This window comes from Trametes versicolor, assembly GCF_000271585.1.
Source record: "Trametes versicolor FP-101664 SS1 unplaced genomic scaffold TRAVEscaffold_6, whole genome shotgun sequence".
In the NCBI taxonomy this organism is placed as follows: Eukaryota; Fungi; Basidiomycota; class Agaricomycetes; order Polyporales; family Polyporaceae; genus Trametes; species Trametes versicolor.
In genome coordinates, this window is record NW_007360326.1 from 2283865 (window position 1) to 2301926 (window position 18062).

At 55.9% G+C, this 18062-nt stretch overlaps 8 protein-coding genes across 8 annotated transcripts; 2 read left to right on the forward strand and 6 right to left on the reverse strand.

The window, feature by feature from the left end:
* Window positions 1–299: 299 nt before the first annotated feature.
* TRAVEDRAFT_72294 (carotenoid ester lipase) lies at window positions 300–2833 on the reverse strand (the record flags this gene model as incomplete). Its single annotated transcript, XM_008040766.1, has 15 exons — window positions 300–660; window positions 718–752; window positions 813–1063; window positions 1119–1170; window positions 1231–1336; window positions 1389–1656; window positions 1718–1787; window positions 1847–1912; window positions 1961–1968; window positions 2021–2095; window positions 2152–2179; window positions 2229–2241; window positions 2308–2372; window positions 2429–2628; window positions 2688–2833. The coding sequence occupies 15 exons, from the start codon at window positions 2831–2833 to the stop codon at window positions 418–420; spliced, it is 1626 nt and encodes a 541-aa protein (XP_008038957.1). The 3' UTR covers window positions 300–417.
* Window positions 2834–3497: 664 nt separating this feature from the next.
* TRAVEDRAFT_72295 (cytochrome P450) lies at window positions 3498–5878 on the reverse strand (the record flags this gene model as incomplete). Its single annotated transcript, XM_008040767.1, has 12 exons — window positions 5746–5878; window positions 5600–5688; window positions 5373–5480; window positions 5183–5312; window positions 4926–5120; window positions 4605–4869; window positions 4426–4549; window positions 4357–4370; window positions 4001–4272; window positions 3822–3950; window positions 3627–3773; window positions 3498–3567 (listed from the first exon to the last, which is right to left on the reverse strand). The coding sequence occupies exons 3-12, from the start codon at window positions 5449–5451 to the stop codon at window positions 3498–3500; spliced, it is 1425 nt and encodes a 474-aa protein (XP_008038958.1). The 5' UTR covers window positions 5452–5480; window positions 5600–5688; window positions 5746–5878.
* Window positions 5879–7137: 1259 nt separating this feature from the next.
* TRAVEDRAFT_47996 (uncharacterized protein) lies at window positions 7138–8883 on the forward strand (the record flags this gene model as incomplete). Its single annotated transcript, XM_008040223.1, has 4 exons — window positions 7138–7290; window positions 7344–7410; window positions 7463–7788; window positions 7813–8883. 4 exons carry the CDS (start codon window positions 7138–7140, stop codon window positions 8881–8883), a joined length of 1617 nt encoding a protein of 538 aa, XP_008038414.1.
* Window positions 8884–9021: 138 nt separating this feature from the next.
* On the reverse strand, window positions 9022–10500 carry TRAVEDRAFT_47997 (cytochrome P450; the record flags this gene model as incomplete). The annotated part of the gene is made up of 8 exons (XM_008040224.1): window positions 9022–9091; window positions 9147–9293; window positions 9350–9478; window positions 9532–9803; window positions 9888–9901; window positions 9943–10096; window positions 10166–10419; window positions 10491–10500. The coding sequence occupies 8 exons, from the start codon at window positions 10498–10500 to the stop codon at window positions 9022–9024; spliced, it is 1050 nt and encodes a 349-aa protein (XP_008038415.1).
* A 970-nt stretch (window positions 10501–11470) lies between these two features.
* TRAVEDRAFT_20734 (uncharacterized protein) lies at window positions 11471–12863 on the reverse strand (the record flags this gene model as incomplete). Its single annotated transcript, XM_008039936.1, has 2 exons — window positions 11471–11979; window positions 12077–12863. The coding sequence occupies 2 exons, from the start codon at window positions 12861–12863 to the stop codon at window positions 11471–11473; spliced, it is 1296 nt and encodes a 431-aa protein (XP_008038127.1).
* Window positions 12864–13324: 461 nt separating this feature from the next.
* Window positions 13325–13974, forward strand: TRAVEDRAFT_124625 (uncharacterized protein; the record flags this gene model as incomplete). The annotated part of the gene is made up of 3 exons (XM_008040768.1): window positions 13325–13674; window positions 13739–13853; window positions 13918–13974. Coding segments are annotated over 3 exons (522 nt in total), but the record flags the coding sequence as incomplete, so codon positions are not given.
* Window positions 13975–14885: 911 nt separating this feature from the next.
* TRAVEDRAFT_20736 (uncharacterized protein) lies at window positions 14886–15494 on the reverse strand (the record flags this gene model as incomplete). The annotated part of the gene is made up of 3 exons (XM_008039937.1): window positions 14886–14963; window positions 15025–15335; window positions 15389–15494. The coding sequence occupies 3 exons, from the start codon at window positions 15492–15494 to the stop codon at window positions 14886–14888; spliced, it is 495 nt and encodes a 164-aa protein (XP_008038128.1).
* Window positions 15495–16068: 574 nt separating this feature from the next.
* On the reverse strand, window positions 16069–17479 carry TRAVEDRAFT_48001 (uncharacterized protein; the record flags this gene model as incomplete). Its single annotated transcript, XM_008040225.1, has 2 exons — window positions 16069–16607; window positions 16693–17479. 2 exons carry the CDS (start codon window positions 17477–17479, stop codon window positions 16069–16071), a joined length of 1326 nt encoding a protein of 441 aa, XP_008038416.1.
* Between the last annotated feature and the right edge of the window lie 583 nt (window positions 17480–18062).

Below are 18062 nucleotides of genomic sequence, written 5' to 3' on the forward strand. Positions count from 1 at the left end.
ATATTGACTCCTCTCAGCCAATCACTTGCGAACGGCATCTTGCGATGCTCGATAAACGCGATTCAGTCGAGAGGACGTTCTTCGTAGACGGTATGCGGATGGCGCGCGGCTGAAGGGGGTGCGGGAGGAGAAGAGCTGCTGAAGGTCAGGAGCGCGGATCGGGATTGGCGAATCCCGTCGAGTATATATTTGACGCTCACAGTGGGAACATCGACGGCTAGCGGGCCATCATGCATCATGCGCCAGGGTCGAAGCACGACGAACGTCTAGGCAGCAGACACTTGCAAGCTAAGGTGGGTAACAGGCGTAAGTACTAAGGATGAGAAGAGAGCAGATACAAAGGGACAAGGGGCATATGAGGCATACGCATACTACATCACAATAAATCCGCAGCCAGACTACAGGATTGGCTCAACATCAGTCGGGCTGCTCGAAGCTCAGCTGTACCAGAAACTCGTTCGCCTCCTTCCGGAACGTGTCTGGAATGATCTTTAGAGACTTCTTGCCATTGGCGAAGAGGAGAAGTTGCGGCGACTCGGCGGTGTAGGCGGGCCAATGAAGCTCTTGGCCGCCGTTCGGGTCGAGGGTGTGCACAAAGCGGACGAGGAAATCGGTCATGTCTCCCCCGAAGAAAACGTTCGCGAGTTCGGTGGTGTGCGTCTGGTAGTGAAGTGATTTCTATGTCAAGCTCATATGAACCACGATAAGAGGACATACCGCGCCCATTCCCGTGACTTGGTTGCGCTCGCTCACTGATGCGGCCGGTCGTTTATGAGCACGAGATATATCTGCTCAAGCAAGCTCGCACTCACGGAACGACCTCATGACTTGCTTCCCAGAGCGCTGTTGGAGGAGCAGGCGACGCGCCGCCTGGAAGAGGAAATCGCCATGGAAGGCTGAGAGACGTTTGTACTGGGGCGAGAACGCGAACGCGTCCCCGGTTCCAAAGGGAGAACCAAGCGCGGGGTTGGAGGGGTACAGATCGAGCAACCGCGTGATATTCTCCTTCGGCGCATTCGGAAAGTAGTTGCTGCTGAGGTACGCTCCCACTTCGTTTGAAGTACTGCACGATATGGGTGATCAGCTTTCGTACGTCATTGCATGATGAGTATACTGACGTGAGATTGAGCGAGGCAAGGGAGAAGAGCGTCCCTTCGTCTTTACAGGAGCCTAGAATATGCAATATGAGCTTGCATAAGCGAACTCCGAGCTCAGCAGACAATTACTGACCGATTACGAAAGGTATGTTGGCGATTTTGCCTTCCAACAAAAGGCGCTGGGGGTTATCCACCAAGAACAGTCCGTCCGCGTGCGGCATCCATGGCGTATCGAGAGCCTGCGAGAGCGTGTCAGCCGAGGGCATCGAATCTGAGATGAACAAAGTAGACCTGGAAGGACAAGAATGTCGCCGTCTTGTCCATGGCGGCTTGAATGACACTCGCGGGGACCTCGCGAAGGCACTCCAGAATGTCTATCTCGTCAGCGCAGCCGGTTTCGGACGCGATGAAATCGAAGTTGGGCTGGATCTTCGAGACGTTGCCCGCCGGGGAGATCGAACCCGACTCCATCCACCCTGCGCGGAACAGGCCCTCGGTGTTCCCGCCGTTCGTGAGCATATGGAATGCGACGGACTGGCTTCCGGCGCTCTCCCCCCAGCTGCGACGGAAGAGGGGGCGTGAACACCACGGTGTAGTCGGGCAAGGACGACTCGACTTACATTGTCACTTTCGTCGGATCGCCGCCGAAAGCACCGATGTGCTCCTGAATCCAACGAAGAGATTCGCGTTCTATAAGACCACGTTTGTCAGTGCATAATGCGCGTCCAGTCAAACACTGCTCGACTCACGGTCCTGGAGCCCAAGATTGCCGAGGCCTGCGTTCGCTATCTCACGCCCTCCCAAGAAGCCGAAAGCTGAACCCATAGTGAGCGCAACTCGCGCCTTGCGATGCGGATACTTACCGCTCAACCTGAATTGCAGAATTAGTCTGCGTATCCGAGAAATCAGAGAGGTAGACTCACCGGTAGTTCATCGAGACGTAAATGACAGGGTGTCCAATCTCGATCGAGCGATTTACGACGTTTTGCCCTGGACGTCTGAGGAAGCATAGTGAGCTCATAATCTGCGATAGCCGGTCGTTGCAGGAACATACACTGCGTTGGAGCCAATCTGAAATCCGCCTGTAGGAACATTAGCCAAATGAAAGCTGCACGTAAGAGGGTTTCTCGCCTCCGAAGATCCACTAATGTAGTCAAATAAAGTCAGCGCCCGGATAACTAGCAGCGGCAAGGAGCGGAAGTAGACGTACAACAGCGACAGGGAGCTTGTCCCCAGGCTTCGTACCTGCAGGGACGATGATGTTGAGGTTCAGGCCTGCCAGTGCACGTAGTTAGCGCCTGGTTTCCGGCCGTGTCGTGCACATCACTTACAGTCCTCGCTCTGGGGTACCGGCGGGGGCACAGCCATGGCCGCTATGAAAGGAGTAATCGCCGCCGGGAGCGCAGTGGTATTTGGGAACACCGCGGGCGGGATGGTCTGCTGCAGACACTGGTTTCCGAACGTCGTCGCGTTGATGACACCGCTGTATCTGCGCATGGGCTGGGGGAGCTGCAGTCGCAGTTTCCCGACGCTGTCGGGAATATTGTCATCAACATCGTCGTGTAAGTAAGAGCGTATACATAGACGTACGGGGGTTGGGCGAAGGGGATGCCTAGGAACTGCGTGACGGTGCCGTCGCTCGTCCCGACAACTGTTGCGCCATCGAGCTTCACAGTCGCCGATTTGATAGCTGCGCCGGCGACCGCAGCAGCATACAGTAATATGGTGAGCAGCATCGCGGGAGTGGAGAGTGCAACACAATGTCGACTACAGCGCACCGGGCCTCGACTAGCGTGGCTTATATGCCGACGGCGCGAGAAGCGTGGAGGGTCATCTTGAGTGCTGACTTCATGCTAACGCTTCGCACTGGCCGCCGTTGGAATGAGTCTGCGCTACGTACGGTAAACATCGGTCAGCTCGGCCTCTTCACTCAGCGCACGAGGTCGAACTGACATACCTTCTACCTCTTCGATGGGATGTGCGGTGCGCGGATACTCGTAAACGAAGCACATGAGTTATTGGAGTCGCGAAAGGAAGCGCGAGTGCGAGGCTGGTCAGCGGGCCCGCGAAGTCGATATTGGCTCACCTCGGCCAATTACTTGGGGACGGCGTCTTGCGATGCTTGATTCAAAGCGATACTGCCGAAAGGAAGTTCTTTGCAGTGTATGCAGATGGTGCGCGGTTGGAGGCGGTGCGGGGGGAGAAGAGATGTCGAAGGTCAGCAGCTCCTCACGGATCGGGACTGGGGAATTCCGTTGTGTGTATATTTGACGCTCATGGGAACATCAACGGCCCAACGGGCCACGGATATCCAAGAGCGAGGACCGTCTGCGTAGCAAACAGAAGGTTAAGTGACTTTCAGCATACGCATCATATTCCGATACACAGCGTTTCTCCGGTCTAAGACTTGATAAGGTCTGCGGCACCCGCCCACCTAGGCTCTACAACACATTCGAAGTCCTTCGGGTGGCTGCAGTCGATTCTCAGCTATCGTACGTGCGTCGTGCATCGTCTAGATAGACCACTCACGATATGACAGAGTCGACGTCGAAATTGGCTTCGAGTTGCACCGGGCGTCCACCGTCGTCCAAAGGTGGTGAGATGCTAAATACGTGTAGCGTCTGCGCACAGGTGAGAAACAGCGTAGAGTCCGCGAGATAGCGGCCCGGGCAGATCCTGATCATACGTCAGCCCTGCGCATAAGCTCGACAAAAAGTGGCAGACCTTCTGCCAAACCCGAAAATGTATGCGTATGGGTCCCGATTGCCGGGGGAGAACTGGCCGTCTTTTATGTAACGGTCCGGGTTGAAAGCCTCTGGGTCTGGGTATACGTCTGGGTCGCGGGAGAATGCCCTAGCGTACTCGGTCAGATCAACCAATGCAGCGTAGGACGTGTATCTTACCAGACGTTTGGCATAACGATGCATCCCTTGGGTATGTAGTACCCGTTGTACTCTTCGTCTTCAAGAACGGCGTGAGGCAGCGCCAGGGGTGCGACGATGTTCCAGCGGGTGAGCTCCCGCACGACCGCGTTGATATACGGCAAGTTGTCGCGATCGTTGAAATCGGGAAGGCGTGTGCGCCCGACGCCCCGATCGAGTTCGTCTTGCGCCTTCTTCTGAACATCTGGGTACATTGCCATCGCGAGGAAGAAGGCTTTCAAGGAGGCTACGGTCTGTGGACACGGTCAGCGCAGGAAAGTATAGCACATGAACCCAAGGCGGGCGTAAATGATTGGGAACCGTTGACGGATACTTACAGTGTCTGAGCCGGCTGTGTCAGGGACCGATAAGTGATATTTCCCTACCAATAACGACACCAGACTCACCCATGTATGTCCCTATCAGTGCGCCTGTAGATTGCTCTTCTTCGTCTGCAGCGGCATCGGCTTCAAGTGTTGCGATGCGCCGCAGCATCATAGAAAGCATGGTTTCGTCGGTGGACTCAGCATCCTAGAAAGGGGCGGACATGGTCAAGCGGGAGCTGGTATTTGTTCAGAGCACCTACCAAGCACTTCTTCCCATCCTCGTATAGCGTCCGCCTCGCATCAAGGACTTTCTCCCGAACGGTGCTCGCGTCTCGCTTGAACCCCGCACCGGGGAACCATCCCGGCAAGTTTTGTAAAACGGGAAAAAGCTCTACTAGATACTTCCCAGGGACCACAACGGCCTCGACGATCTTGAGCGTGTGATGCAACATATTCCCGTAATACTCGTCGTCTCTGGGTATCTTGATGCCATATCCGATGCTCAAGATAGACGCCACGAGCACACTTGTAATGAGAAACCGTCAGCAGTGCGGAGTACAGTCCCGCAGACAACCACTCACTGACTGGTATGGCGCGAGAATGCCTTGGGCTTCTCCAGCAAGTTTAGGAGGAGGTCGGGTGTGACTTGTCGGATATTGGGGAGAAAGTGAGTGTTCACGGAGGTGGGTTGCAGGGTCTGGCGGAAGATTCGCCGGTGGTGTCTCCATCGTTGCCCGTACTTGATCAGCGGCAGGTTGAAAGTCGATAATGATGTTCTGTAGAAGTCCCGAGGCTCGGGTGAGTGATGCAGCCGATTTTGGACCAGGAAATGACATACAAGCTCAACATGACGGAGTCGGGTCTGTCGGAGTAATTCCTGGACCTCTTGTCCAGAAGTTCGCATGCTACATCGTAGGAGTCGATCACGATGATAGAGCGGCCCAGTATGTTGAAATAAACCATCGGTCCTGTAAAATCGCATAATTAAGAATGTGCGACCATGATACAGATTAGTGGTAAGCACGGACCATATCGCTTCGCAAAGTCGTGGAATCTGCGCGCAATGTTCGACGTCGGGAAGTCGAAAGCATTGCCGATAAGCGGCATCCCAGGCGGACCGGGCGGGAAAGGGAGCCCTAGTTTACGCCGGCGCAGAATGATATAGCATACCAGGAAAAACGTTGCGCAGAGCCAGATGATCATGGTGAGTGGAGTTGAACCTTAAAGAGCAAGGACGGGCGCGCGGCCCTCTGACCGTCGTAGTTATGTATACGCTCGTAAACGCCAGGAATCTGTGTCTGTTCTGATGGGGCAAATGTGGCCCCGCGCAGCGCACCATGTTACCTGTCGAGAAAACACTGTATGGCATGGTGAAATTGGGTACGCTTATCGCGAGCTTACTGCGTCGATCCTGCGCGATGCGCGGTGGAGATGAGTCAAATGACCCCGACTGCTGGTGAATGAGCGCTGCCTGTTGGCATTGATTTAAAACGACAGCATGCCGATACGTCGACACCGACGATACGCTCAGGCCATTGCGTACACCGCGGGCCACGGTCACCGCCCAGAGCTACCCAGAGCGACGGATGTGTGGTGCTATCTATTTTCCCCTCCGGTTAGCGACCCGGCCTTCGAAGACGAAAGAGAACATCCCTGCTTACCTTTAAATAACATTTCAGTTGAGAACAGCATGCTATATGTGCATCAGACTAGTGCAATGGATCAAGCTTGCCAGTGTCTTCGTTGAAAATGTGGTACTATACGCGACCAGTGCTTTGCGGACTGCTTGGTCGCGATTACGAGACTCTGGGCCTGGCCCGAGTATTGAGTGAGATTTTTTCGTGTACAAGCCTGCGCACTGCGCGTTTAGAAACGTCGACATGGAGGCTCATGGAGGGGAGGGATGGGAGCTGGAACGTTTTGTAGGCCCATCTCGTAAGAAGTACTGTCGAGGTTGCCCCGTGGGAACATGGTTCCCACGGTGATCATACATAAATGCATAAACGCTTGTGTGGGCCCAACTCTCGTCTACTACACGTATGTTTGGAATACTTTCTCAACTCTGCTGTCCCGCGAATGCTACACTTAGAGCTTCAGGATTTAAGAGCCTGCCGTTGCATATGGTCAAGTGCGGTAGCACCGTACTCCGCTCACACTTCCCACAGAGACCATATCATGCTTTCAGAATCATCGGCCCTTCGCCCCACATATCAACTGCGCGAACGTCACCTGTTGCGCTCAGGAGGTATAGCGACAGGTGTCTCCTCCGTTCGGGTAACCTCACGGCGTTTTTGTCGAGTGCTTCTGCTATTGGGTGAGTCTTTTTCTTCATAAGTTTGTAACGCGGCGTGCGCCTCGCCGCACGACCGCGCGACGCTGTGCTAACGTCTTGCACAGTTCATCTCTGCGAGCAGCAACAGTTTCAAGTCAGACTCGGCGCTGGCTTAACTCGCCGGAGAAGGATGAGGGTGGGCTCACGCGTACCCATCGAATCTTGTCCACATGATGCGCACCTGGGCAGGGAATATATTGTTAAGAAAGGCCTGATCAGGTACGGGAAAGGCTCAATTCACTTCGAACACTTCTGGAGACGTCATCTGTAACTTGAGTCCGAGCCGCACCATCTTCCACTCCCGAAGATGCGGCATGCTACTCACTGCCTACCAACGACAGATGCGAGATGTAACCTTATAAACAGATACGTCTCCGTCGCTTAGACTCCATTGTATATAAGACCTAGAACTCGTGAACGCCTGCACCGCTGCAGATTCCTCCCATCGACATACCAGCGACATGAGATTCTGCACGGCAGTCGTATTAGCGGCGACACTTCTCAGCAGCGTCATTGCTCAGGACCCAACGGTCCCTGCCATCCCAACGGGCACACCGATCCCTGGGATCTATAATGGCACATACAGGCCGCAGGTCCACTTCTCGCCCCCTCAGGTAAGTCAATCTGCCGCGACGTATATACGATGCGCCGCTGACTCGCGTCCTAGCATTATATGAACGACCCGAATGGGCTGTTCTTGGATGCCAACGGAACCTACCATCTGTACTACCAGTGTAAGATTTGTCTTCTCCATAACGGTGTCCCGCCGTCTGACGAAAACCACAGATAACCCTACAGCGAACACCGCGGGGGACCAGCACTGGGGACATGCTACGAGCCGGGATCTCTACCACTGGATCAACCAGCCCATTGCGATCTTTCCACCGACCAATGACACGCAAGTCTTTACTGGGTCTGCCGTCGTCGACGTCAACAACACATCAGGCTTCTTCCCCGATCAGGACAACGGCGTCGTTGCGATCTATACTCTGAACACGCCCACAGGACAAGTTCAAGATATCTCGTACTCCGTCGACGGAGGGTACACCTTCACCGCTTTCTCTGGGAACCCCGTCCTCACCAGCACGTCGACGCAATTCCGCGACCCGAAGGTGATCTGGTTCGAGGACCATTAGGTGATGATAGTCTCGTTCGCTGCGGACCTAACGCTCGGCTTCTACACGTCTCCGGACCTCAAGACGTGGTCGAGCGCGTCCAACTTCACTTATCCCAACTCCGTCAACCAATTCGAATGCCCCAACATCGTGAAGATGCCAGTGCAGGGCAGCAATGACAGCATGTACGTGCTGTCCACCAGCATCAGCTCCGGCGGGCCCGCCGGAGGCGGAGCCATCATATACTTCCCCGGCACGTTCAACGGCTCGCACTTCACCGCGGTCGACGACACCCCGCGCTTCATCGACTTCGGGGCAGATAGCTACGCGGGCCAGTTCTTCTCTGGGATCCCGGACGGCGACGATGCGCTGTTCATCGCGTGGGCTACCAACGGGCAGTACTCGCAGGACACGCCGACCGCCCAGGAGGGCTGGCGCAGTACGATGTCGCTCCCGCGCCGCAACCGCCTCGCGCCAAACGCCACGAGCGGTGGCTACGACCTGATCACGGTCCCCCAAGACCTTTCCCCCGTGCTCGGCGAGCAGCTAGCCTCGATGGCCGACCTCGCGAACGGCACGTTCTTCGTCGACTACAGCGCGGTCGCCTCCAACGTGATCTACTTCGAGGCCAACGTCACTGGCGTCTCAGGCGCAAGCGACACCTCGACGCTTAACTTCACGATTCAGAGCCCCATCTCGGGCGAGTCGGTGCGCGGCCGGTACTCGTTCGGGGGCAACAACACGTTCGTCGTCGACCGCAGCGGCGTGCACGGGTTCAACAACACGGCCTTCACGGGCACGCCGTTCACGACGACGAGCGCGGTGCGCGCGGACGGGACGTGGACGCTGGCGGGCGTGGTCGACCGGAGCATCCTCGAGGTGTTCGTGGGCAGCGGTGTGGCGAGCGCGACGGCTCTGTTCTTCGCAACGCAGCCGCTGACGGTGTTCACACTTTCTACGGCGCAGCTCCCGGCGAACGCATCAGTAAGTGTGGCGGTATATGCGGTCCGCAGCGCGTGGAAGGTGGAGGAGAACGGGGAGGGGGTTGTGGTGGGCAATGTCACGACTATCGCGTCCCGAGACGAGTTGTAAGGTGTGCAGAAGATTGGCCCCGTATCACTGCCCATATCTTGAACTCTGCAGAGAACTGTAACATATCCGAATGTAGCTTGGATATACACAACATGAATCAGACATCATCCCATCCAGCATTTGTTTTCCCGGTCGTTTTTACGACTTGATGAGGTCTGCAACACTCGCCCATCGGGGCTCCACCACACACTCAAACTCCTTCAGGTGCCTACAACGGCTGCTATCAGGCAACGGTATCAACGACATAGAAGAGAGCTGCTTACGCGATGGCGCGGTCAGTCACCACTTTGGCTTCGAGCTTCATCGAGGCCCCATCATTGTCCAACGGCGGCGATATGTTGAATGCGTGCAACGTCGACGCGCAAGTTATGAATAGCGCCGCGTCTGCATAATGACGGCCGGTGCAAATTCTATCCACTAAGTCAGAACAGAGTTGTAGCATCTCCGCTTTATGAGCATAGCGTACCGCCGTCCAAATCCGAAGATGTACGAAGATGGGTCCAGAGCACCTGGAGTGAACTCGCCGTCTTTTAGAAAGCGGGCCGGGTTGAACATCTCCGGATCAGGATATACGTCGGGGTCGCGCGAAATTGCCCTAACACGACCATTTAGTGCTACCCCTATTCGTAAACAAGTGGTTCCTCTTACCAGGCATTGACGATGACAACTGACCCTTTCGGAATGTAGTGACCGTTGTACTCATCATCCTCGAGCGCAGCATGCGGAACCCCCATGGGCGCGACGACGTGCCAGCGGGTGAGTTCTTTCACGACCGCGTTGATGTATGGGAGGCTGTCGCGATCGTCGAAGTCTGGAAGGCGCGTCCGGCCGATAATCCTATCAAGTTCAGCTTGCGCCTGCCTCTGGACGTCGGGATACATCGCCATTGCGAGGAAGAATGCTCGCAAGGACACCACAGTCTGTAATTGTAGTTTGACAGTCAGCATGAGACTTGAAATAGCGGCGCGGACGCCAAAGGACTATGTGATGAGGTTGCCACTCACAGTCTCCGAGCCACCTGCATCGGGAAAAATATGTTTAGTATCCCTTCGTGCCTACAAGTCGCCATGAGATAGGATCTGAACTCGCCTATGTACGTCTCAATGAGCGCACTTGCGGATTGCTCTTCTTCCTCTGCAGCGGCGTCACCTTCAAGTGTCGTGATTCGCTGTAACATCATAGCAAGCATGCTGGCGCCAGTGGGCTTGGTGTGCTGGAATAGGGTGGTCGTGACCCTTGGTCCAGAGCCAGTCAATATGGCCAGTCATCGAAAGATTCATACCAGAAGATTCTTCCCCTCCTCGTAGAGCGTCTTCCTAGCCTCCAGGACCTTCTCTCGAACAGCCCTCGCGTCCTTCTTGAAGCCCGCACCTGGAAACCATGCTGGCAGGTGCTGCAATGCGGGAAACAGCTCAACTAGATACTTTCCAGGGGCCACAACATCTTCTATGAGCTCGGCTGTTTGCTGTAGCATATTCCCGTAGTGCTGGTCATCTCTGGATATATTGATGCCATATCCGATGCTCAGTACGGACGCTAAAAAGCACTTGTCGCAGTATTTCGTTAGCAGGCCCGAACAAGTAATCTACCGTACTATGATGACTCACTGATTGGCATGACGTGAGAAAGCTTTGGGCTTCTCCAATAAGTTCAAGAGGAGGTCATGCGTGACTTGTCGGATTCCGGGGCGATAGCGAGTGTTCACCAAAGGGAGTCGCAGGGTCTGATGAAAGATTCGCCGGCGGTGTTTCAAGCTTTGCCCGTACGGCATTATCGGCAGGAAATCCGATAGCAGCGCTCTGCAATAGCCCCATGCATACTCGTGTTGATGAAGTTGCGACTGAGGTAGTAAAGCCAGCACGTACAATCTAGTCATGATCGAGTCGGGCCTGCCGGCATAGCTCTTCGATTTCTTGTTAAGTAGCGCGCACGCAACGTCGTACGAATCTACTATTATGATAGAGCGGCCCAGTATGCTCAAGTAAACAAGTGGGCCTCAGGTAGAAACATATGTCAGCACGGACACTTAGCAGTAAGGCAGGAAGTACATACCATATTGCTTCGCGAGGTTGTGAAGACCACTTGGGATATTCGATGTCGGGAAGTCGAGAGCATTCCCGATAAGTGGAAACCCACGGGGACCGGGAGGAAGAGGGAGCCTCCTAGACCCACGTCGGCGCAGGATGACTCGGGTAGAGTACACCAAAAAAAATGCCATGCAAAGCCAGACAATCATGGGGTGAGAGAGTAGAGAGTTGGATCGTTTGCTAGACAGGCCCAGCCTCTATATCCATATATCTGTTCCTCACATGGGCGGTGCAGGGTCAGATGACACTACATTCTAGTATGGGAGCGCCGCCATTATAAACATTCAAGATGACAGGAAGCACTCAGGCGGCCTACACTGACATAACGAAACGCCAACGGTCCACCTCGAGGCCAAGAGAGCTCAGAGAGAGTTACCTGAGATACTCAGCTGACAGCGACCGCTAGCAAATGTGGACTTGCAATGCCCCACGCATCATGATGCCTGACAGCGTCAACGGTCGACGTTGACATTTGAATGCAGCTTACGCACCTTCAGACTTCAGTCGCACGTAATTTCGACATGCACGCCCGCCCGCACGAAGCGCGCCAGCATAGGAAGCACGAGATCAACCCTCTCCGCCTCCTGCCGCCCGCGTTGCTCTTCCATCCCCACTTCTCCCAGCATCAGCATGACTGTACCGAGGAACGACGTGCGCACATGCAGATGGGCGAAACGCGGGTACCGCCTCGCCACCGTTTCGCCCCGCGCGCCCTTTGACTCGTCGTCAGTGGTCCCAACGAGAACCTTCGCCAGACGCGCGAACGCGGCTTCGAAGCCGACGAGCCACCCGGTCGGGCTGTCGAACACGAGAGATAGGGTTTCGAGGAGCGGGAGCGGGGTGGGGCCGCCCGCGGACAACACGTCTGCGAGGTGCTCGATGAAGAACGGTGTTGGCGTATAGGGTTGAGGCGTCCCGAGCACCCTCTGTCGGACCGTGTTCCCCAGATATGCGATGCGTCGGTCGTACCGGAGGTACAGCGATGTCAGAGAGCTGCAGCGTGGCAAGTCTGATATGACGCGTTGCATGTGTTCGCCTAGGAGAGGGAAATTAGCTTCTTGAGCGCTCGAGGGGGGATGCAGCGGAGAGACGCTGACAAGACTTACGACCTTGGACAGATATGCCGTCATAGTGGAGGTCACTGAGCGTGATCCCGAAATGGCGCAGTGACGGCACAAAGCGAGGGACTTCGGGAAGGACAGCATCCACTCCAGGGCCAGTGGGCAGCATGGCGCAGCAGAAGTCGATCCAGTCCAGCTTCGGCATGAAGCTCCTGGACCGTTCCAGAAACAGCGCCAGCTGTGTTACCTCCTCGCCATTTATCGATCCCCCGATGAGTGACAGCGTGCGCAACGCCCATGGCGATGGGGGTTGACCGCCTACTGCGACAGGTTCCAGCACAGGCTGTTCGGGCCACGCAGGCACGCGCCGGCTGAGCCAGTTGTCTCCTCCTAGGCTGACGCTGTGAAGGCAGAGCGTTTCGAGCGCGGGCAGATCGCGGAGGAGAATCATTATATCGTAAAGGGATGGTATGACTAGAAAGTGGAGACGCAGCGAGAGGAGTGCGGGGAGGCGTGCGCTGAGGGCATCCAAGGCCGCCCTGTTGAAAGACACCTCGCCATGGCTGCACCCGGCGTTTTCGGGGCGCAAGCCCAGTGAGCGCACGTAGAGCGCGATCGCGGAGTCGCAGTCGAGGAGGTCCAAGAAAGTTTCGGTGCGCGTACTGTGCGAGCCGTCTGATTTCACGGGCAGCACGATCTCGTGCCAAAGGTGGACGCGTGAGATGGGCAGCAGCGCGTGGCAGGTGAGTGAGCAGGCCGCGAGCGAGGGTATATCTCCGCGGAGGAAACTGATCGTATGCTCGATGGTCTCGACGGGGACGGGAGACGACATGGCGGGCGGAAACGAGCGTTGCGGTGGACTTGCGGCGGAGGTGCGCCTATATAAGAGGTCCACGATCCATGGGCAGTAGTGAGCGTTCTCCTTCCGTCCCACACGCGGCCACAGGAACCAGGTTCGGGGGCTGCGCTGCGCGGGGGAAGACGTGCGCCGTGTTGCTTCCGCGTCAATGGCCCACACAAGGTAGTGCAGATTCTTGACAGCACCAGAACCGTGACCGGGTAGCGACATTCGTTGTCCTTCTTTGGACTACTGCCGTCTCGGCCATGCTCATCTGATTCGCAAGGTTCAGCAACGACTACGGAAGCTCAGTGCAATGAAAAGCATGTAGACTCGCCTGGTAATTACTATAGTACTTTTGGGCGATTTCTTAGGACTCCTCAAGGCCAGAGCCGGACGCGGAGGTCGAAGACTCTCGCCAGCCAACTCGGTCTTCGCTCTGCGCGGTGTCGCCTGGTGTCGCCACCTCGACGTGCACGAAACACATGCAAACGGTGCTCGACGAGCTCAACGTCCCGTACAAGTTCGTGCACATCGACACGTCGAAGCGCGAGCACAAGTCCCTCGCGTTCTCCGCGGTGCAGCCGTTCGGGCACGTCCCGTACATCTACGATGATGGATTCAAGTTGTACGAGAGTCGGGCGATCGCGTGCTACCTCGCGCTCAAGTATGGATGCGTCGGGACGCTCATCCCGGACCCGGCAGACTTGCAGAAGACGGTACTGTTCGAACAGGCGGCCAGCATAGAAACAAAAAACTTCGACATGTATGCTTCGGGGCTTGCGGTCGAGAGCATCTTCAAAAAGTGAGTCCAGCGCGGGCACGTCGTGCGGTGGATTAGATATTGATCGTGGCGGTGGCTGGTATAGGATGTTCGGTGTTGAGCCCGACCTTGCACTGGTGCAGCGCCTGAAGACCGCGCTCGAGGGCAAGCTGGACGCGTATGATGTTACACTAGGCAAGACGAAGTATCTGGCGGGCGATGTGAGTAGCGATATCTGGACATAGTATCGAGACTCACACTGCAAGTTCTGTCGTCTAATATCAGGATGTCACCCTCGCCGACCTTCTCCACTTTCCCTACGGCGCACTGCTCGAGACGTAGGACATCAACTTCCTTGTTCCCGGCAGGTGGCCGAACGTCACCCAGTAAGCAAACTTTCACGCCATCCTTGCTGCGGCCTCCAGGATGTGACTGAACATGAATGAAGGATATCGCTTCCCGCATGTTGTGGGAGAAGATGAACATCCCCGCGTGAGCCAAGGAGAGAGTTGTAACGAAGTCTATTCATTACGCTGGAATTACACGCCCGGAATCGCGTTCAACTGCGCTACCACGGGGATGAGTTTGCGCACCTTATGTAGTAGAGAATGTCTGTCTTTTGAACCCGACGTCTCCGGTGGGCGATGACGCTTCCCATTTCTCCATGTTGATGATAGGTTCAGATGCGAAATAGTAGCTCACTTGTGGACGTCGTCTTAGATGAACTGCCCAGAATGTTTTGTAGGTCGTCTCAGAAGCGGCAGTAATTCTAAGTGCGTGATTGCGAGCAAAAGACAACGAGAAACAGCATAGTTTCCAAGTTTCGTAGAGAGTGTGAGAGGAAGAATCGGACAAGTTTGGGACAAGTGCTCCAGCTCTGCCAGACTCAGCCACAGCGGTTGTTTGCGTTTGTTATGCTGCAGCCTCAACTCTCCTTCCTGATCTGGACAATCCACACTGCGTCCATGATCTTCTTCGACAGCTCCCTGAGTCTCTGGACTGGCAGCGGTACTCTGTTATAACACTCACACGTTCTCAGGTTACTTATTACATACTTCTCTGCCCATCGTTATGAAGGTGCATTCAAATCGTTCCAACTCATAGAACCAATGTAAGTCTTCATTACGATCGTCATAATATTCTCAAAAGCTGAATACGGGCCAGGTAGCATTGAATGAAGTTCATCCATCATCCCATCGTCGTAGAAAGGCATCCTCCTGTCCCAACGGTTGTCTATCCCCATTATAGTTCTACTACGCTCCAATCTTCGCCGGGAACGGCTCCCACGACTGCTTGCTCTTCAGGTCGTCCGAGCACGGCGAAAGCGTGATCTGTGCAACCACGACATCAGCAATCCGAGATGAATCTCCGGGAACCCTGTTTGGAACGTACATCAACGCCTTTCGCAGCCCGCCCGAGGGTAACACAGTTCCCGTCCGCGTTCGACACCTGGCCCAAGACGATCCAGAGCTGCTTCGGGTCGTTGGAGTCGCAGTCCGCCATCTTTAGCACCTGCGTCGCCGTTCCGGGCTCTACACCATTTGCGCTGACGCAGAGGTCGCCGAGAGTGATCTGGGTCGGGGTGCCCGAGCCCTTAACGGGGGTGAGCGCGGTGATGTCGCTCGCGGAACCGTCGCCCGGGTTCGCCGCCTGGAGGGTGGCCCCGGCGACAGCAGATGAAGGCGCGAACAGGAGCGAAGGGTCTAAGTCATACGGTGAGCAACACGTATGCTAATACGTCTGTGGTTAGGCTCACTCTGAGTGGAGAAGAAGTGGGTGGCGACGCCGGGTGCGATGAGGTCCGCAGCAGCGCTGGAGGCAAGCGCGAGGGCGGTAGAAATGATGGCAACGAGAGCGAGCATTGTGGCGTTGAAGGAACTTGGTGAGTGGGTTGAGAGCTGAGTAGGTGCTGAGAGCTAGTGCTGACGACTACTTGCACAACCACAGGGGTTTATATACACTGTCGGCAGCGCAAGCCCTCCAGCACAACGAAACAGTTGACGGCTATGCAGGTTTCCACAGACCCGGACAGATTGTGCCAAGGATGCCATCAGAGATCGCCATCCTGCCGATTGGGCACTTCCAGTAGGCTATTGCATGCTGGACAGCAACTAGGTTAGTCGAGTACACCGGATTGATCACAGCCACGGCGTTGCACAGTGGCACGGTGTATGCCGCCCGTCCCTCCTCGTCTGGCTTGGAATTCGGCGTCTGTTCGCCGTGTCCGTGGCCGCTGGATTTGCGCTACGGCCTCGAGCCTCATCCGTGGAATCAAGTCTCAGAAGGGCGATATATTCAATGACCGATGCGACGTAGTGCCGGAAGTCAAGGCTCGGGTCGTGAGGCTCTATGTAGGTTTCAGCTGTCGGTGGTCTTGAGTGGGCTCAGCAGCTATATGTCAAATATTGAGACACTCCGAACGGGTTGTGATAACATTCAACCGCATAAAACCTCGACATGCACGCCCGCCCGCACGAAGCGTGCTAGCATAGGAACAATCAGACCCACTCTATCCGCCTCCTGCCGCTTGCGCTCCTCTTCAACACCCGCATCTCCAAAAATCACCTTGATCAGTGGGAGGCAAGAGGTCCGCACACGCAGGTGAGAGAACCGCGGGTACCTCTTCTCCCGACCTACTCCTCCCCGTGCGCCCTGCGACCCTTCAGCATCCCCGATGAGTGCATCCGCAAGGCGCGCAAACACGGTCTCGGAGCCGACGAGCCAAGCGGCTGGGCTCTCAAATATGAGAGTAAGCTTTTCGAGGAGCGGCAGCGGCGCTGGGCCAGGTGCGGACAGGACGTCTGCGAGGCGGTCGAGGAAGAAGGGTGTTGGCGTACTAGGTGGCTGGGGCGTCCCGGCAGCATGTTCGCGGGCCGCGTGGCCTAGATGTGCCGAGCGACAGTCGTACCGGAGGTATAACGACCGCAGGGCGCTGCATCGCGGTAAACCCGACATGACGCGTTCTACATGCTGGCCTGTGGATGACGGGCAGCAATTGTCAGCCGCGGTGTGTGGTGTGCGGGCGCGGGCGTGGAGACGCAGATGAGTGAGAGAACGTACGGCCTTCAGGGACAATACCCACACTGTCGAGGTCGCAGAGCAGGATCCCAAAGTGGCGCAGCGACGGTGCAAAGGACGGAATGCCGGGTGCGGCGGGACCACCTCTAGCTACGCTGGGAAGCACGGGACTGCAAAAGTTGAGTGTCTCCAGCCTTGGCAGAAGTTCCGCGTCCTTTGCCCATTCCAAGAAGTGCGCCAGCCGTGTGACCTCCGCACTACGTATTGTGGCACCTCCGGTGATGGACAGCTTGCGTAGTCCCCACACCGGCGGTGGCCCGCCCACCGGTCCTACAGTGGGAGTTTGGACATACTGTTGAAGCCATCCCAATTGCGAGCCCGCCCCTGCAGGGCTAACACGGTCCAGGTAGAGAGATTCGAGGTTGGGCAGATCGCGAATAAGTGGGATTACGTCGTAGAGATACTGAATTGACAGGCGGCGTAGACGTAGGGATCGGAGCACAGGAAGGCTTGTACAGAGCGTGATCAACGCCTCTCCATCGGAAGGCACGTTTTGGCTGCTTGATGGCTCTACTGGGAGAAAAACGAGAGAGTCCACGTAGGACGCGATGTCGGGGTTGCTTGTGATGACGTTCCTGAATGCTTCGGTGCGTAAGCTGTACGAGCCGTCAGACTGCACAGAAAGCTCGACCTTATGCCAAAGTTGCACGCGTGAGATGGGCAGCAATGCACGACAGGTGAGGGAGCAAGCAGCGAGCGAGGGGGTATCTCCACGCAGGAAACTGATCGCATGCTCGATGAGTTCGACTGGGATGGGAGGCGGCGGCATGGTGGGCGGAGACAGCGTTGGTTTGGCGCCTACATATGCTACTTAGGGTTCGATTCTTGAAATATCCGCAGTACAATTCCGATGTACAATATGTGAACAACATGTCTACACCCCGAAACACATCCCGAATGTCGCATACGGGTTCAATTTCAACGGCAAGTAATATCAACATGTACAATAGCTTGTACGAATTCCGCCAACATAGGCAGAACGATGTCCGTTCTCCCCGCCTCCTACCGCCTATACTACTCATCCATCGTCGTCGCTCCAGAAAAGGCCCCTACAATCGCGAGGCGGTAAGTGCGCACATGCAGGCAGGAGAGCGAAATTCGTCGGTCATATTTGGTCTGTCGACGTCTCCGCCCGGCCTACCTGGTCCACAAGGTTCAGCGATCATTTTATCGGAGTTTTACGGGAAGGAAGATGTACGTACGAGATTTGCTGTAATGACACAGTGACCACGCCAATCTATATAGTGCGCATCCGCTCAGCACCATACCTCCATAGAATATAGCATCAACGAAGTCACCTTCAATCACTCGAGCCTCCGACGCACCAGGCTGGGTGCCGCAGACGGCTGCTT